Raw genomic sequence first — 19,658 nt, 5'->3', positions numbered from 1 at the left:
TTGCTAACAATGGTGCGGAGCGCCGGCGCGATTCCCGCGTCCGCCCAGCGGTCGTAGAGGAAGTGGACGGGCTCCGGGTGGGGTGGGCAGGGAGACGCCCCCCACCACTCGCTTGCTGGAGTTTGCCGGCGCGCCGGGCCTCTCCGGCCCCGAGCCCTGGGCTCCCCTCAGCATCACCGACGGCAGCTCGATCCGGAGAGTATGGTGCCAGCGCCCGGGTTAATCTAGTCCTCGGCTCGCTCCTTTTTTTCCTCCTCCTCCTCCTCTCCCTCCCCCTTTCCCTCCTGTCGGTGCTGCCTCTGGGTTCCCGGCGTGTGGGAGTACAACTCTCTGCCTCTCCGAGGAGACTGGTCGGTGACCCTCGAACAGAACTTGCCCGCTGAAAGCAAACCCAGAACAGCTGGATAATGTCCACTCCGAGCAGATTCAAAAAGGACAAAGAGATCATAGCCGAGTATGAAAGTCAAGTCAAAGGTAAGGATGGGAGCGGCTGCCTTGCTCCTTTTGTGTGCTTTCTTGTCATTGTGCTCCGGGAGTTGCATTTCTCACTTGGGGTCTGTGTTGGAGGGAGGTGGTGAGGGACAGCTAGAGCGCCTCGTTGAGCCACCCGGGGCTTCGTGGAAGCCAATCCCAGTCCCAGTCCCGTCAAGCCCACAGGGAGCTGGAAACCGGGTGGCTCTCCGCCGCTGCCAGGGCGCCCCTCCAATAGGGGAGAACTGGCTTTAACTTAACCACCTTCAGCCGGGCAACTTACATAGGAGGCAGGCAGCAGCAGTGGTTCCTGCCCAGTTATCATCACCGTCATCCTTATTATTTTTTTTAAACGATACCATTGTCACAACGTAATTTTTTTTAAGGAGTCATTTTTTGAAGTCTGGCTCCGAAGTGCTCTAGAGCTTCATTGAGTGCAGGCAATTTTTGACATTCGTACTGTTCACTAATTTATCGGGGCGAGTCCCGCTTTTATAAAATAGCTCCCTAAAAGCTGGGCAGTTAAACCAGCAAGGACTAGTGGAATCTGACTCCTCCTTTTAATCTCTCACACTCACACGGGAATATTGCTTTATCATTTGTTGGAGGCCACTTGCATGTAAAATGAAGGTTTGAATATTTGAGTAGTAGTTTCCATCCATTTACATTGTCAACTGATGAAGGAATCTAATTAAGGTTGATTACGCATTTTTACTTAACGTGCCTTGTGGTTTAAAAAATATATTTTCTCTCCAGTACAAGTATTTTGTGTTGCTGTTGAAGAGTTTAATAAACAAATATTTGGGTTTTTTTTTTTTCCCTCCTTTATGGTCTCTCATGGGTAGCTTTTCCCATCCATTGAGACAATGGATGGAGTGTTGAGATCACTGCTGTTCTTTGGAATATTCAAAGCAAAGTTGATAAAAATTGCTTTGTAGACACCTGTGTTTGTACAGACACAATCTTATGAAAGGACTGCAGAGAAAGGCGTTCCTGTACTTGTCTTGGGAATAGCAGGAGCAGACTGGGGGTTCTTTTGTGTGGTCAAGTTGTGAAAATGATTGGAGTCCTGTGAGAGGACCTGGTGGGGAAACCCTCTGTCAATCAGTGTGAATCCGGACCATCTCATCATGGCCAGAGACAAACACACTATGCAAGCCCAGAGACTTAAGTTTCCTTTAGGTTGACTCCAGTAATGGAGTTAAGATGAACACTGTTCAGGAAACACAGATTTTTATCTGCATGCAATTAAGATAATTTATACTTGTAGGAACTGGTTACACTGACATGGAAGTTATGTTAGCAGAGAAGTAATTATTTGCTCCGAGACAGGTAAACTTTCTAATGAGCATAACCTTTCTTTTCTTAACGGTCCAACACAGCCAAAAATCTTTCATACTGAGGTAGAACTCTTGTTCACAATCACCATTTCTCTGTGCGGTTTTTCCACATGGCTCTTTGTGGCAGGTCTTCAAGGGGTAGCAGTCTGGTTTTCCTGCTGCTTGGAGCACTGACTTGTAGAATGTATTTCCAAGTATTGGTTTCGGTATTTCTGCTCTAAGGTCATTTGTCCATGATCAAGTCTTTATCTGAAAAATATTCTCATGATTAATCTCTTTCAGAGTATGAATTTTATAGTTATACGCTTACTTATATGCTTTGAGGGTATAGGCCGTCTATATGGATTTAAAAATAAATACAATGGAGTCTTCCCTGGCAATCCAGTGGTTAAGACTCCATGTTTCCAATGCAAGGGGTGCAGGTTCGATCCCTGGTCCGGAAGCTTGAGATCCCACATGCTGTGGGGCACAACAACAACAAAAATAAATAAAAAAAATAAAAATCAATAGAATGGGATGTGTTGCAATGCTTAAAATGTGTCCATCAAATCCAATCCAAGGAAAAATCACAAACATGGTAAAAATTACTTTTGGAACAAATTCTGTCCCATAGAAAGTGATCTGTCTATTCCCTTCAACCCTCCTCACTTACCTGTGAGTCCTCAGGCTGCTTTATGGCTCTTTACTACACCTGACCTGCCCTTCTCATCAGAGCCTGTGTCCACACTTCATCTACTTCCCCTGTAATACTTACACATCCTGTGTCTAACCCAGATCCTTCTATTCATATGCAAATATGGGAAGAGGGAAATATCAATACAATGGAATTGGATCATATACACCTTGAATGGCACACATTCACCTGAATTTACTAGGCAAAATCAAGAAGGCAGTGGAAGAGAAATGAGTTAAATAGTTAAATAGAGCATGAGGCCCGCTGTCCTGTGCAGTGAGAATAGGTACCTTTTTAAGGATAGTTTCAGAGGTAGGATCCTGGTTTTCCGTTTCTTTTCCTGAGCCCCTCTTTAAGGGTGAGTATCTCACCCTGGCAGATGCTAGTCCACTGCTTAAAGGTAGGTGGTTTTGGAGCAACCAACTCTTTCAATTCTAACAGGTATTTCATCTGACGGTAAACAAAAGAAAGTGGCTTATTCTGTTGCTGGAGGAAAACCTAGCTGTGCTGGACTCATTAAGAGAAGCCGTTGGTCTCTTCCCAATGAATAAAGACGTAAATATTGGACTCTCTGCGTGATTTAAGTGTATCTGTGATACACTTAAATGTATCAAGAGTCATTTTTGATTATATGTAACTTTTTTACCTTCTGACTTGAATCTAACATTCTGGAGTATTGTCCTTTCTTATTCTCTCCCATTTCCCCTAATACCAGTTGCATTTATCTCAGAATTTCTGAGGTAAGGGTTTGATTTAAAAGAATGACTCCACAGATGTGGGATTTAGCCACTGTGGCTGCCTGCATGTGTTTAGGAAACAGACTTCATGGGGCTATTTTCAGTGTGAAAAGAACCATCCTAGGTGTAACGTGTAATTTTATGCTGTAATTTTATGGGTAAGACCATAAATGTATCCAGTTAGATGTATCATGTAGGGCGAGTCACTTAGCTTCTTCCTGGGTTTTGGTTTTCTTATCTGTAAGATAAGGAGTTTAGATTCTCTCAGTCCTAAGGGTCTTTGAGTCTAATTGAAGATGTCATGTCAGTTCACATTAATTATGCAGTAAAATTTTCAAGCTTTTTGCGTTTTCTCTTGGCTGCCCTGTCTTGAGGAGGGTTACCTTTGCTTTAACTTTTTTCATAATTCACAAACACTATGTATTATCTGATTTCTCAAGGAATTAAAATGTAATACCACAGAAAATACAGAAAAATAATAAAACCACGTTCAGAAAAGTAGAGCATAGAATTGTAAGAGGGGGAAGAATTGGGAATTATACAAGCAGTTAAAGGAATAGATAGGTTTAAATCGAGGACAAAAGGACCCCAAGCAATAATTTAAAAGATTAATGTGTTAGGTAATGTGTTAACTATAGGAGGAGAAAGACTGCTTCATGCGTGTTGGTCAACTTCCCAAAGATTTAGAATCCAGAGAAATTAAGCTCTTATTTGTGTGGACCCTTAAACAGCAAGATTGTCTGGAAAAGTGTATGAAACTCAAACCAGTTGACTACACTACTTTTAGCATCTCTGGCAAGATCGTAGCAAGTGGCTAACAGAAGTTTTGGGGATCATCTGTAGATTTTAGAGATCTAGTAATTTTTGAATTCTGCAGCAGAAATATTATGGAGCCCATGTAAAAAATATTGGTTCACATGTAAGAGTCAGAAGAAACAAAAGACACATTTTGTGAGGTGGAACTCATGGATGGGAGGTTGTGTTTATTTTTAATAATGCGTGTTGTTAGTTGCTAAGAATTGACAGCTATTATTTGCAGTATTTTCCTGAGGATAATCTCATACTCATCTATGTGCCATACGTGCAGGAAGTGCCAAGAAAATCTGGTGTTTTTCAACCGCTCTGCTGCCTGAACTACAAATAGTACATTTTGGTAGCAGATGGAGCATAAGGAAATGCCAGTTCAATTTAATATGACCTCCCGTCATGTGATAGGTTTCAATAGGGAAATTAAAAGTGCTACTGTCACTCACAGGGAACCTGTGTCTACCTCTAATGTTCTTCATTTAACTTGCAATCGAAAACAACAATTTAAATTATGAATTAAAACTTTATAGCTGGGAAGGACTTTAAACATTTCCTGTCCAGCCCACTTCAGCGGTACAAGGAGGCATAATGTCAGTTACACAAGTAACTGTAACAAATGTGGGACTGGAACCCAGGTCCTCTGCTTTTCGGTAACAGTGGTTTACTTTTAGATTCCTCACAAAGAAGAGTAGGAGATAGAACACTTACCTGTTTAGACTTTACATCCGTTGAAGGAATCATAGTTGGATGGACTAGAGAACGGCAACTCTGGTCCGTTAACAGGAGGAGTTAATTAAATTGATTAACCATAACTAAGTTGTTTTTTCACCAAGATCATTTCAAGAAACCACAATGCCCAGGCAGCAGCTTCACAAGGTGGTTTAAAGATCAAGGGGAAAAAAATATGGTGAATATGTACAAATGTAACGCACTTGAAATTTTGGTCATACTAAGTGAAGCTACTGCAATAAGCCCTCTTATGTTGTCCAGAAAACCTGATTTGTTTCATGAACTTCAAAGTATCTTAAGAAATAGTTTTGGAGAAATGTTTAAGCAAAGCATGCTCCGAAATACAGTGAGGGTTGGAGTATGCTATGGGATGGTAAATCTGAGCTCTGTCTAGATTGCTTTGCTGACTCCTGTGCTGTGTGATGACCAGGTCAGGAACCTCACATCCTCAGCTCTGGTCCAATTTGAGAGTCTACTTTGTGGACTGAGCAGACCCTTTTTTATGCTAACTATTTTTATTTCAAGTTACATAACTGAGAATTAAGATTAAGAAAAAATACGGAGTAAACTGTATGTCTAATCACTCAGTCTACCTTTGTTTTAGTGGTTTGAAGGCAGAAGCTGGGAATAGAGACAGTTACTAGAAGACATTTTTAGTTATTTGAAGGTATTTTTATTCGTTGGACCCAAATTACTTTCTAATTTATTGACAACATATATATGCTCACCTGTTGGTATGTCAGGATGGGAAAAAAACAGAACATAGTGTTTAAGAGCAGAAACTGGTGTTAGCCATTCAGCCCTGCCACTAATAATATATTTGAGCCCTAACAGTCAACTTCTTCATCTGTAAAATGGGGATAATAATAGTACTTACCTCCTTGCCTTTGTGAGGCTTCTGTGAGGTGATTTGTGGAAAGCCTTTATCACACGCTTGGCACTGATAAATAGTCTATAAAAATTAGGCCTTGTTATCTGTTTCATTTTGTTTTTCTTTACGTTTCAACTGCTTCTTGTTACATTCTGACTTAGATAAGCTTTTTGAAATTCAAATACATAATCACCAATCTGCTGCCTAAATAGATCCCAAAGTGGACGATTCTTAAATCATCCTGATAAAGCCCTCTGTACTTTTAGTGAGTTTCATGGTGGGATTAAAAAGGGATATGTGATAGGCAAACCAGAGAGATTCCCAGCTCCTTATAAGGTGGATTTTTTTTTATTGTGTCATTCCTTTTTATCCAAGTACAAGTAACAGCTGAAAAGCACATTTCCTGGGCTGCCATGTGTTTGCTTACAACTTTTGTTTTACATTTTCTCTACCTTTAATGATGCCAAATGGAAAATGAAAACTGTAGTCCAATCAATTGATTTTATTTACCCATGGTGAAAAGGATTCTTATGATGTCAGATAAAGTCTCTGACTTAATATCATAGTTTTGAGCAAAATATTTTGTTTTAAAATCAATATAGAAATGAAAAATTTCACTTGTACCTGCTAATTTGCTTTTGCTTCATTTGAAAGCACTTTGATTTTTTTCCAGCTTTATTGAGATATATTTGACATATAACAGAAAGCACTTTGATATTAAAAATTATTGTCTAGGGCTTCCCTGGAGGCGCAGTGGTTGAGAGTCCGCCTGCCGATGCAGGGGACACGGGTTCGTGCCCCCATCCGGGAAGATCCCGCATGCCGCGGAGCGGCTGGGCCCGTGAGCCATGGCCGCTGAGCCTGCGCGTCCGGAGCCTGTGTTCCGCAGCGGGAGAGGCCGCAGCGGTGAGAGACCCGCGTACCGCAAAAAAAAAAAAATTATTGTCTATATATCTCCCACACCTCCTGGTATAGGGCTTCATTAAACATTAATTGAATGAATAGAGTAATTGTTTTGAATTATCATTCCTTTATAGTATAAACTAACATGGCGATCATTCAGAATTATCTACGGTGTCCAATGAAGTATTACCACAAAATTAAACTGAATTCAAATGTGTAAGTTACACACATTTAGGAAGTCACAGAGCTGGAAACAGTCAGAGTGTCCAACAATGGAGAATAGTTAACTAAATTCCACTGGGGAATGGTTAACTAACTTGTGCACATGGAATGTTATGGGGTCATTAACAGTGGTTTTTGAAGAACGTTTTATGGTATGGAGAAATATTTTATAATAATTGGGAAAAAGAGAGACCATTAAAAAAAAAAAAAAAGCATGGTTAGGACAAGCTAAAACAGAGCTAAATTGATGTATAGCTACGTACATACACGTGTGTCAGCCATACTGGGTAGTGGGATTTCAGCATGAGGAGAAACCGTAGTTGGACCTCAGTCGTATATGTCACCAACAAATGAAATAAAACATCACTCCCTCCAAGTCAGATGTTCTGTGAAGTCAAAAGTTTATAATTAAAGTTAACTTCCATGGCGGGGGGGAAAAAAGGATGATGAAATAATAATAATGAAAAATAATCGTAACAGCAGCTAACAGTTATTGAGCGCTCGGGGTGTGCCAGTCACTGTCATGGCTGCTTTGCATGGGTGGACTCAGCTTTCTATGTACATACCAAGCTATAACGCGTGGTGGGAGGAGTTTCCGGTTATTTTTCCTGTTTGGTATAGGTTGTATTTCCTGTACTTTTGGACCTCAGTACATCCTCTCCTTGGTAAATTTCCTGGCCTAACGCAGGAATCTCACTTTGAGACCCACCCTCCTTCAGGATGGGGGTGGGCCAAGGTGCATCCAGGCGAGATTGAACCTCTGCTGATCAGGTTTGTTCACAGGACAATTTCAAACTTCCTGTTTGCCTACAGCTCAGTGATATACTTTGGGTTTTTTCTTGCTTTGAATTCAGCTAACAGTTCGTAGGTTGGGGAGTGGGAGGGTGGGAGAAGCAGCCTCTCTTTTTCTTTTCTTTTCTTGGGTGAAATATATATACAAGTGGGTACGGAAAATTATTTACAATTTAATGCATAATAATAAAATGAATACCTGGTTAGTAGCCACCCAGGTTAAGAAATAGAACTTTAGCAGTGTCTAGAAACCCCCACATTGTCCCCTTTCTAACAGATCTCTCTTCATCCTGTTGCCCCCTCAATAACAATTCTGAATTTAGTATTAATCATTCCCTTGTTTTCTTTAAAGTTTTATGATAGTTTTATAGTTTTCTTTATAGTTTTGATGTATGTTATATACATGCATCAAAAATACAGAGCCCTTTTGAACACATACCAGATTTTTTAATGATATTAAAGAATTGATGTTGGGCTTCCCTGGTGGCGCAGTGGTTGAGAGTCCGCCTGCCAATGCATGGGACACGGGTTTGTGCCCCGGTCTGGGAGGATCCCACATGCCGCGGAGCAGCTGGGCCTGTGAGCCATGGACGCTGAGCCTGCGCGTCCGGAGCCTGTGCTCCACAACGGGAGAGGCCACAACAGTGAGAGGCCCGCATACCGCAAAAAAAAAAAAGAAAAAGAATTGATGTTAATTTTTAAAAATAATAGTATTTTGGCATGTATAACAAATCTTTATCTTTTAAATATATGTGCTGAAGTATTTGGGGATGGCTAAGATTTGCTTCAGTATAATCTGGGGGAAGGAGGAAGTAGGTGGGAATATGGGTAAAATAAGATTAGCCAGGAATTGATAATTGTTGGGTACATGGGGTTCATTATTTTATTCTCTTTACTTTTGTGTATGTTTAAAATTTTCTCTAATAAAAAATTTTCAAAGTAAGTATGCCTTCTTATGACTTCCATTTTTCACTCAATGTTATATTAAGATTGATCTACATTAATGTGTGTAGCTATCATTAGTTTACTTTCACTGATATATAGTATTCCAGTGCATGAAAATCCTGGAAGCTATTTATTCTTTATTTATTTATTCATTCTTTATGACATTTGGGTTATTTGCACTTTTTGCCATCATGATTAATAATAATATATAAAATGCTGTGAGTGTCTCCTCGTGTACATGAGTTTCTCTGTGTATACTTGCTGGGTCATAGGGAATGTGCATGGTCAACTTTACTAATGTCAAACTTTTCTCTAAGTGCTTGGTAGTTATTCTCTTACCAGCAGTGAATGAGAATTCCACATCCTGAAAAACACTTAGTATGGTCCAATGTATTAGTTAAGGTAAAGGCTAAACTATAATAATAAAGAGAACCTTGAAAGACAATAACCTAAAAATGTAGAAATTTCTCTCATAACAGTCTGGAGGTGTGCAGTCCAGGCTACCAGGACAGTTTTGCCTCCTTAAATTATTTGAGTTTTCTCCATCTCGTTCCTCTGCCATCACCTAGGGAACTGAACTTGTATGCCTGGTTGAAACTGGGTCTTAAGTATATCCATGTTCTGACTTACAGGAAGGAAAATGAGTCTTGAGGAGCATATGGCCAATGTGTTAAAATCCAGGCCAGAAATAATACAGAGAATTTCCATTCATTTAACTGGTGAGAACTTAGTCACAGGACAACAGCTTGCTGCAAGGGAGGCTGGCAAATGTAGTCTCCCGGGGCAGCCCTGTTTTCAGCTACAACTTCATGACCGTGAAAGGAGAGAACAGATTTGGACAACCAGTAGTCAGCATGAAGACAAGGTTTTCTGGAGAGGCAGTCTACTGGGGTAAAATGGTATTTTGGCTTAATTTGTATGTCTTTGATTGCTGATGAGATAGAGCATCTTTTCACATATTTAAGAGCCATTTGCTTTTGTCACTAAAATGCTTATTCATACCTTTGCCCATTTATCTGTTGGTTTGTCTTTTTCTTATTGATTTGTGCATTTTGTTTTGGTTTGGTTTTGGTATGTTCTTAATATTGATCTTTTGTCAATTATATCTGTTGCAAATATCTTCTCCCTGTTTGTAGTTCGTATTTTCATATTTTAAAAAGATATCTCTGAGAAGTTGCTCATTTTCATTTGTTCAAATGTATCAATTATTTATATTTGGTGTTTAAGTAATCCTTCCTTACTCTAAGGTCAGAAAGATATTTGTCTATATTATCTTAGAAATGTTTTAAAATCTTGCTTTTGACATAAAAGTTTTTATCTGAAGTTATTTTTCATATTGTGAACTAGGGATATATTTTTAGTTCTTTTCATGTGGATGACCAACTTTTTTCATTCCGCTTGCTAAATAGTTTCTTCTTTTAAAAAGTAATCTACTAGCTACTTCTGTCTTGATCAGAGTTTCATGTATACATGTGTCTATCTCGACACTCTGTTGTGTTCCATTGGTTAATTTATAAATTCTTGCACATACCACACTATCTTAATTACTATAGCTTTATAATAAGTCTTATATTTGGTAGGCCAAATTCTACTTCCTTATACCCTTTCAGAAGTATCTTGGTGATCGTGGTCCTTTCTCTTTCATGTGCATTTTATTTATTTATTTATAAAATAGTTATTTGGCTGTGTCAGGTCTTAGTTGCGGTATGCGGACTCTTAGTTGCTGCATGCATGCAGGGTCTAGTTCCATGACCAGAGCTCAAACCCGGGCCCCCTGCATTGGGAGTGCAGAGTCTTAGCCACTGGACCACGAGGGAAGTCCCTCATGTGCATTTTAGAATCAGTTTTCCTTCCATGGGAAGCCCATAGCCATTTTGATTGAAACTGCGTGAAATTATAAAGCAATTAGCAGAGAATTGGCAACTGTATGTTAGATTATAAGTTCTACTTACCCATGAATATGAATATTTCTCCATTTATTTAGTTGTTTTTAAATATCTTACTGTAAAGTTTTATATTTTCTGTTTTTTGTTAGACTTATTTCACTTTTGTTACTCATGTTTATGAGATCTCTCTTTTTTTTTTTTTTTTTTGCGGTACGCGGGCCTCTCCTGTCGCGGAGCACAGGCTCCGGACGCACGGGCCCAGCAGCCACGGCTCACGGCCCAGCTGCTTCGCGGCATGCGGGATCCTCCCGAACCGGGGCACGAACCCGCGTCCCCTGCATCGACAGGCGGACTCTCAACCACTGCACCACCAGGGAAGCCCTATGAGATCTCTTTTAAAATTGTTTTCTAATTCTTTCTGGTATACAGAAATGCAGTTTACTTTAGCATATTGGTCTTATATCCAGCCACTTTGCTAGTTTATTATTATTTCAAATAATTTGTTCATATTTTGGTTAAAAAAATCTTATTATTTGCAAATATAAAGACAATTATATTTCCTCCTTCCAAACCTTACGGCTTTAATTTATTCTTCTATTTTTGCCCTAGGCAGAATTTTGAGTATGAAGTTAATAAACGTAGTGAATTGTCATTCTTTTCTTGTTCTGGATTTAAAGGGAGTGTTTTCAAGCCTCTTCTACCATAAAGGATAATGATTGTTTTCAGTTTATTATAGATATTCTTATCAGGTTAAGTTTCATGTATTCTCTGTTTACTTGAAGTTTTTTTTTTGCGGTACGCGGGCCTCTCACTGTTGTGGCCTCTCCCGTTGCAGAGCACAGGCTCCGGACGCGCGGGCTCAGCGGCCATGGCTCACGAGCCCAGCCGCTCCGCAACATGTGGGATCTTCCTGGACCGGGCACGAACCCGTGTCCCCTGCATCGGCAGGCAGACTCTCAACCACTGCGCCACCAGGGAAGCCCTACTTGAAGTTTTAATCATTAATAGTTGGTTGAAAGCTATCCTTTTTTCTTTTTGCATCTATTGATTTTTTAAAATATTTATTTATTTATATATTTGGCTGCATTGGGTCTTAATTGTGGCACAATGGGATCTTTCGTTGTGGCGCATGGGCTCTTCGTTGCAGCACACAGGCTTCTCTAGTTGCGGCATGTGGGCTGTGTAGTTGTGGCATGTGGGCTTAGTAGTTGAGACATGCGGGCTTATTGCCCCCGGCATGTGGGACCTTAGTTCTTGGACCAGGGATCAAACCTGCATCCCCTGCATTGGAAGGCAGATTCTTAACCACTGGACCACCAGGGAAGTCCCTGCATCTATTGATATTATTTTTTCTTCTTTGATCTGTTAATGTAATGAGAAATATTTACAGAGTTTCTAATATTGAACCATCTCTGTATTCCAGAATTAAACCTATCTTCATCATTGTATTATATATGTAAATAGTTGGACTCAGTTTGCCAATATTTAGTTCAGGTGTTTTTGTTGTTGTTTTTTGTTTTTTGTCTCTAAATTCTTGAATGAAACAGACCCATGGCTTTCCTTTCAGATAATGTTCTTGTCTGGGTTCATATTTCAGTTATACTAGCCTAACAGAATGCATTGGAGAGCATTGCTTCTCTTTCTATTTTGTAAAGGAGTTTGAAATTTTGGAATATTCCTTCTCTTGAAAGGTCGGTAAAACTGCTTATTTGGGCCTAGTTATTTTCTTTGTGTGAAGAACTTTTAACTGCTAATCAGCAGTTAATCATTAGTTTTACTACTGATAGGATTATTTATTCTTTATATTTCTTCTGAAGTCAGTTTTGTTAAGTTATGTTTTTCTAGAAATGTCTCTGTTTTGTGTAAGTTTTCAAATATATTGACATAATGTTGATGATAGTATATTTTAAAAATATGGGCTGATCTGTATTTAATTTAAAATATTATTGTAGGGAATTCCCTGGTGGTCCAGTGGTTAGGACTTGGCATTTTCACTGCAGGGGCAGCTGGTCAGGGAACTAAGATCCTGTAAGCCATGCAGTCGGGCCAGAAAATAAAAATAAAAAATTATTTTAGAATATTTATTTTTGCCTTATCTCTTTCTTGCTGAATCTTAAAAGGGGGTTGTCTCTTTTTGTTGTTTTTTTTTTTATTGATTTCTGCTCTTATCTTTACTCTCATCCTTTAAATTTTCTTCAGATTTATTCTGTCCTTTATCTTTTTTTTTAAGTTGGACATACAGCTCATTTGTTTTTATCCTTCTTTGCTACTGTAAGCATTTAAGGCAATAAATTTCTTTTCTAATGTAAATGTTATTTCTAATAAAAGCATCATTCTTAACAAAGGCATCTGTTCTTCTCCCCAATAAATATTCTCCCCTAATAAATATTTGTGATAGTTCCTCTTAGAGTACCATCTTTGCTTCATCTAGAAAGTTTTGATGTGTAAAGTTTATTAAAATTGACTTCTAAGTATTTTGAATTTCTTATAATGGTTTCTCCTTTGCCCCATGAGGTATATAGGAGTGTGACTTTACATTAAAAAACAAAGCGAAGGGACTTCCCTGGTGGCACAGTGGATAAGAATCCGCCTGCCACTGCACGGGACACAGGTTCGATCCCTGGTCCAGGAAGATCCCACATGCCGCAGAGCAACCAAGCACGTGCACCACAACTACTGAGCCTGAGCTCTAGAGCCTGCGAGCCACAACTACTGAGCCCACGTGCCACAACTCCTGAAGCCCGTGCACCTAGAGCCCGTGCTCTGCAACAAGAGAAGCCACCGCAATGAGAAGCCCACGCACCGCAACGAAGAGTAGCCCCTGCTCGCCGCAACTAGAGAAAGCCCGTGCACAGCAACAAAGACCCAATACAGCCAAAAATTAATAAATAATTAATTTAAAAAAATTTTTAAGTGAAGATATTTATCTTTTTTTAAAAATATAATTACTACATTGCAATCTGAGAGTAATCGTGTTTGAAATTAGTTGGGGATTATTTCCTCTTACTGTTCTCTGGAGGAATTCATGTAAGACTGGAATTATGTCACTCTTAAATGTTTAGTAAAGTTATCCAAGTTTAGTATTTTCATCAAGAAAAAAAATCTGTCGGGACTCTCTTGGCAGACCAGTGGTTAAGACTCCGCACTGCCAATGCAGAGGGCACAGGTTCAATCCCTGGTCCGGGCAACTAAGATCTCACATGTTACGTGGCATGACCAAAAAATAAATAAAATTTTAAATAAGAAAAAGAAAAAAATCTGTCATTGCTTTCAAATTTACAAATTTTCTTTTTTTTTATGGCTGCGTCGGGTCTTCGTTGCTGTGCATGGGCTTTCTCTAGTTGCAGTGAGCGGGGGCTACTCTTCTTTGCAGCATGCAGGCTTCTCATTACGGGGGCTTCTCCTGTTGCAGAGCACGGGCTGTAGGCACGCGGGCTTCAGGAGTTGCAGCACACGGGCTCAGCAGTTGTGGCTTGTGGGCTCTAGAGCACAGACTCAGTAGTTGCGGCCTGCGGGCTCAGTAGTTGTGGCGCATGGGCCCTACAGAGCACAGGCTTCAGTAGTTGCAGCACGTGGGCTCAGTAGTTGTGGCTCTAGGGTGTGTGGGCTTCAGTAGTTGTGGCGCGCAGGCTCAGTAGTTGTGGCTCACAGGCTCTAGAGCGCAGGCTCAGTAGTTGTGGTGTACCAGCTTAGTTGCTACACGTCATATGGGATATTCCCAGACCAGGGCTCAAACCCGTGTCCCCTGCATTGGCAGGCAGCTTCTTAAACACTGCACCACCAGGGAAGCCCCACAAATTTTCTAATTTACTAACATAGAATTGTTTATAGTATTGTATCTTTTTAGTCTCTGCGGTGTCTGCAGTTATACTTCTTTTCTGTTAATAACAATTGTTTGTATGTGTGCCTTCTCCCGTTTTTTCCTTGATTGACTTTGCCACAGGTATGTTTATTTTATTAGTCTTTTCAAAGAACTAGATTTTGCTTCTTTGAGTTACTGTGTTGTATGTTTGTTTTCTATTTTGTTAGTTTTTCCTCCTTGTGATTCCCTTCCTTTTACTTCTTTGTGAGCATTATTTGCTGATCCTTTTTAAAATTCTTATTTTCCAAGTTCTTTTCTTCTTTTCTAATGTAAACATGTAAGTAATAAAATTTTCTCTAAGTACTGCTTTATCTGCATTCTACAAAAATTTTTTTTTACATGTTTATTGTTTAATTTGGGGGCATAGCAAATGTAGCTCTTCTTTTTTTAATTGAAGTATAGTTGATTTACAATGTTGTGGTAGTTTCAGGTATTCAGCAAAGTGATTCAGTTATATATATAACTGAATATATATATTACATATGTAATATGTATATATATTTTCAGATTCTTTTCCATTTTAGGTTATTATAAGATATTGACTATAGTTCCCTGTGCTATATAGTAGGTCCTTGCTGTTTATCTATTTTATATATAGTAACGTGTATTTCTATAAATTTGTTTTTTAAAGAATCAATTTAATTTATTGAATTTATTTATTTATTTATTTTTGGTTGTGTTGGGTCTTCGTTGCTGCACACGGGCTTTCTGTAGTTGTGGTGAGCGGGGGCTACTCTTCCTTGCAGTGCGCAGGCTTCTCATTGCAGTGGCCTCTCCTGTTGCAGAGCACGGGCTCCAGGCGCGCGGGCTTCAGCAGTTGTGGCACACAGACTCAGTAGATGTGGCTCAGAGGCTCTAAAGAGCAGGCTCAGTAGTTGTGGCACATGGGCTTAGTTGCTCTGTGGCATGTGGGAACCTCCCGGACCAGGGATCGAACCCCTGTCCCCTGCATTGGCAGGTGGATTCTTAACCACTGCGCCACCAGGGAAGTCTCTATAAATTTTTATATGTAGTGTTTGTGTTACCTTTCAGTTCTGTGTATTTTCTAATTTCCATTATGTTTTTTTTCTATGACTCATAATCTGTTTAAAAGTGTGTTTTAAATTTTTCAGATATACGAAGTTATTTCATTTATTGTTTTATTACTGATTTCTAACTTAATTGCATTGTCATCATAGAACATCGTCTGATTATGTTGATCTTTTGAAATGTTTTTCTTGACCATGTTATTTAAGATTATAAGCCTCAACCTCTCCTGGCTCTTCCCATCTTCCTTCTCCTGCTTTCTATCTCTCCATAGCGCTCTTATCATTTGATCTGCTTTATACTGACCTTATCTTGTTTGGGGACTTTTAAAGTTCATTACTTATGTGAAAGCTGGTGATGTGATTAAAATTATATTTTAAAAATATTTTATCCAGCATTTTAGTTTCAACCTGAAAAGTCAGGTTCAAAATCTATGTCAGAACTACTGACATATATAATAAGTATGAGTTAAGACCAAAATGATAATGAATTTAAAGGAATTTGAAAGGAAATGGTTTTGATGTTCAAAGAAAGATGATCCAAAATATTTAAATTTACTCTATTTAAATTTACTATACTGTAGGAAACAGAAGTCTAATATTCAGTAGTTTGTTTTTGGTTTTTATGGGGGCCCATCAGTATATTACATTGTTTTATTGAGATATAATTGACATATATTATAACATTATATGTCATAATAATGTTATAATAGTATATTAGTTTCAGGTGTGCAACATAATATTCGATAGTTGTAAATATTGCCAAATGAGCGCCACAGTAAGTCTAGTTAACATCCATCACTACACAGTTAGAATTTCTTTTCTTGTGATGAAAACTTTTAAAATCTACTCTCTTAGTAACTTTCATAAAATTATTTTTAATTTATCCAATATGAAGTTCTGTTTTAGCAAGAGAACCCAATAGTATATACAGTTCAAGTTACTGGGAAGAATAAGTCTGTGTGTTTTAGTCCCTTGCTCTCCAGGATGATGTTTATAACCCAAGATCCACACACTGAAGAGGATACACATAGATGAGAGCAAATAACGTTACCCTAACAGTTTCAAGTTCTTCATATATAGGTTTATGTTTACGCATGGAAAAATCCAGGATATATGGATTTTAGGGATGAAAATGTGTAGTGAGGATCAGTGAAAGGCTTTGATATGGGCAGAGCGTGAAAACATCCACACTTTTCTGAATAGTCTGAGATGCTGTTGGGAAATCTGGAGTTCTGCTTCTGTTGCTAATCATCCAGAGTCCTGTCTTTCCTTCTTGGAGTTTGGACTTTCCTTTTCTTGTGGAGCTGTTTCTACCATTTTATCCCTTGAAATTCTACTCGAAAGCTGGCTGCAGTGACCTCCTAGAAGAGGTAGCAGCACCCTCTAGCCTTGGCATCACAGCAGAATAGCCGATGCAGCATAAGGAGTATCTACAAAGGTTCCAGCAGTTCTTAAAGTGCTTGATGTCCCGGTTTCTGGGCTGTCACTTCCAACTCCTTCTCAACTGGTCTGTGGAAGACCTCTGGACTTTGGCCCTTTGCTTTTATTATTCTGAAGGTGCGGCTTACAAAAACAGCTCCCTCCCTCAGACCTCCAGCAGTTAAGATAGAACAATAGGTGTCTGCTAATCTTATTTAAGTCAGGCACTTTTCACTTCTGAGGACGTCCAAGTTTTCGTCTGGCTGTGAAAGTAGCATGTTTGAAAAATAGAATTAAGCCTCCAAACATTATTTACCAAAGAAGAGAGAGCAGGAGGAAGTCATTCTGCTCATCTCGTTTTCCATGTATCATGGCGGTGTGGCATATTTTGATGTCTTGTCAATGTCCAGTGAACAGAAGTTCTCCTTGAGGATCATTGTTGGCTTTTCCTTGTGCTCGTATTGATGGTCTACACTTCTAGGACAGTTCAGTCAAATTATAACCCCCAAGCACCAGCAGAAATTCTGGAACTCAGAGCCAAAGGTGTGGCCATTGCTTCAGGGAGCTGCCTGCTCCGTGTCTTTAGGGGACAGAGAGATAAGGACAGGTAGGTAAAAAGAGCAGCTCTTCAGAAGACTGGTTGAGCAACCCTAGAACGTGGAGGAATGTTTTCTGGGCTGACCCCTGACTCGAATAATTTGCTCTCATTTCTTTGCTGTGCTCAGTTTTCACCTTTCTTTTCATCATTACAACAGTGGATGCATTCCCTGGTAAAAAAAAAACATGGAACAGAAAGCTGGTAAATTCCGAGAAATTAGAAAAGAGAATTTGTTAGATTTCATGTCCCTTAGAAAAGAGAGTTTTCTGAGTGCACTACTACAAAAAGAGAGAGAGGTAATGAATGCCTTTTCAAATGGCCATTCCATTTTTAATTGACCTTCCATTGCAATTATATTAAAAATGTTTATGGAAACTCTCAAATGTGTCACCAAAAGTATGTTTGAAAGATTTCCAGACTGTATTTTTTTTAAAATATTTATTTATTTATTTGGTTGTGCCAGGTCTTAGTTGCTGCATGGGGACTCCTTAGTTGTGGCATGAGAACTCTTAGTTGCAGCATTCATGTGGGATCTAATTCCCTGGCCAGGGATCGAACCCGGGCCTCCTGCATTGGGAGCGCAGTCTTAGCCCCTGCGCCACCAGGGAAGTCCCCCAGACCGTATTTTTATAGAGTTTAAATTACACATGTTTTTCTCCAAATACCTAATATACAAATAAATATCTCTTGTTTGAAACTGGGAACTCTATTTCCTACAGTCAGGTTAATGTTTTAGTCTCTTTTCTATTGCGTATCTCATTTCCTCCATCGGTCTTGGGATTAAATTGTGAAATAATGTACAGAAAGCACTGTGCACTGTCAACACAATAAAAATGAGTTTGATTGTGTTTGTGGTCAGTCATCTTTTGCCAGTTTCTGACATTCTCATAATGTCACATCCCATTTTCAGGTACCAGGTAACACTCTGAAATAAGCATACTCATATAAATTTATACGTGTTTTGTGTAGCATAGTAGTTTGTAGCATGGCCTCAGGAATCAGACTGCTGGCCTGGGGTCCTCCAAATCCTGGCTCCGCCACTCTCCAGCTATTGAACTCTGGGCAAATTACTTACTCTCATCCTGCCTCATTTTCCTTGCCTGTAAAATGGAGATAATAATAGTACTTCACTCAGAGCATTGGTAAGACAAGCAGAGTATTGAACAAACAAACTGTCTGGCACACAGGAAGAGCTCAAGAAATGTTAGTGTATTGCCCCTTTTATGAACTCTGGCTCTGGAAGCAATAATAATAAACTTTAAGTTATAAAAGATTTAGTAGCCCAGAGGAGCCTAAGGAGACATGAGGACGAAATCCTGGATGGGATCCTGGAACAGGAAAAGGCCATTAGTTAAAAACTAAGGGACTTCCCTGGTGGCGCAGTGGTTAAGAATCCACCTGCCAATGCAGGGGATATGGGTTCAAGCCCTGATCTGGGAAGATCCCACATGCCGTGGAGCAGCTAAGCCCGTGAGCCACAACTACTGAGCCTGTGTGCCACAACTACTGAATCCCATGCACAAGAGAAACCACCACAATGAGAAGCCTGCACACAGCAACGAAGAGTAGCCCCCGGTCACCGCAACTAGAGAAGGCCCCGTGCGCAGCAACGAAGACCCAACGCAGCCAAAATAAATAAATTAATTTAAAAAAAAAAAGCTAAGGAAATCCAAATAAAGTATGGGCTTTAGTTAATTTTTAAAAATACTTAGAATAGGAAAAGAAAACATTTTATCTTTTTAAAAAATCCCACTCATGTTAACTTTCAAAATTTTGGGGGGTAAAGTACAGCATTGGTAAGGCAAAAAATGGCAATTCTCAAATAGGTTGGAGTATATCCTTCCAGTGGCATCATTGGTATTTGTATTCATAACATTTATCCTCTTATCTGTTTATAAACTGAACCAATGTGGTCATTTGCAGAATCGTTACTATAGATTCGCTTTTGTTCAACAATAAATTGTCTGCACCCATGCTGCTCAGAACTGGTTCGTAGACCAGGGCTGGTCAGAGCTATTTATTACCGGTCCATGAGGAGATAAGGTAAATCATGGCCCTGCTTCCTTTATCCAGAAAGTCTTGCTACACACAAATGTCAGCTAAACTAAACAGTGCTTAGTGATGTGCTGATTTAGGTTCTGGTACAAGCTCTTTATCTCATTGTGCATCTGCAGCCAGCAGTTCTGTGGCCTGCTTTTGAGTAATGCTGGTCGGCACCATTCCATAGATGTATATAGAGAGCTGCCTGATTCCTTTAATGGCTGTTACTGTTACTTGTTGTTCTTTGTTGATTTAGAGACAAGCTTGCCCTTCAGATGGAACAGTGGTGACATTTACCAGTGGCCACCTATGTACTTTAATCAACAGTGTGCTTC

The 19,658-nt window shown here is 39.5% G+C and overlaps 1 protein-coding gene across 5 annotated transcripts in view; it reads left to right on the top strand.

Annotated features, from left to right (window-relative positions):
• Positions 1-336: 336 nt before the first annotated feature.
• Positions 337-19,658, top strand: part of SRGAP1 (SLIT-ROBO Rho GTPase activating protein 1) — a 280,541-nt gene continuing 261,219 nt past the window's right edge. For all 5 annotated transcript variants that reach the window (XM_079936333.1, XM_079936332.1, XM_079936331.1 and 2 more), the window contains exon 1: positions 337-474. In XM_079936333.1, coding sequence (XP_079792459.1) covers positions 408-474 — 67 coding nt within the window. In that variant the 5' untranslated portion in view covers positions 337-407. The remainder of the gene's footprint in view (positions 475-19,658) is intronic.

The sequence above is a fragment of the Stenella coeruleoalba genome (assembly GCF_951394435.1).
Source record: "Stenella coeruleoalba genome assembly, chromosome: 11".
Lineage (NCBI taxonomy): Eukaryota > Metazoa > Chordata > Mammalia > Artiodactyla > Delphinidae > Stenella > Stenella coeruleoalba.
Note: the sequence above shows the minus strand (reverse complement) of the source record. Positions and strands in the feature narration are given on the sequence as shown.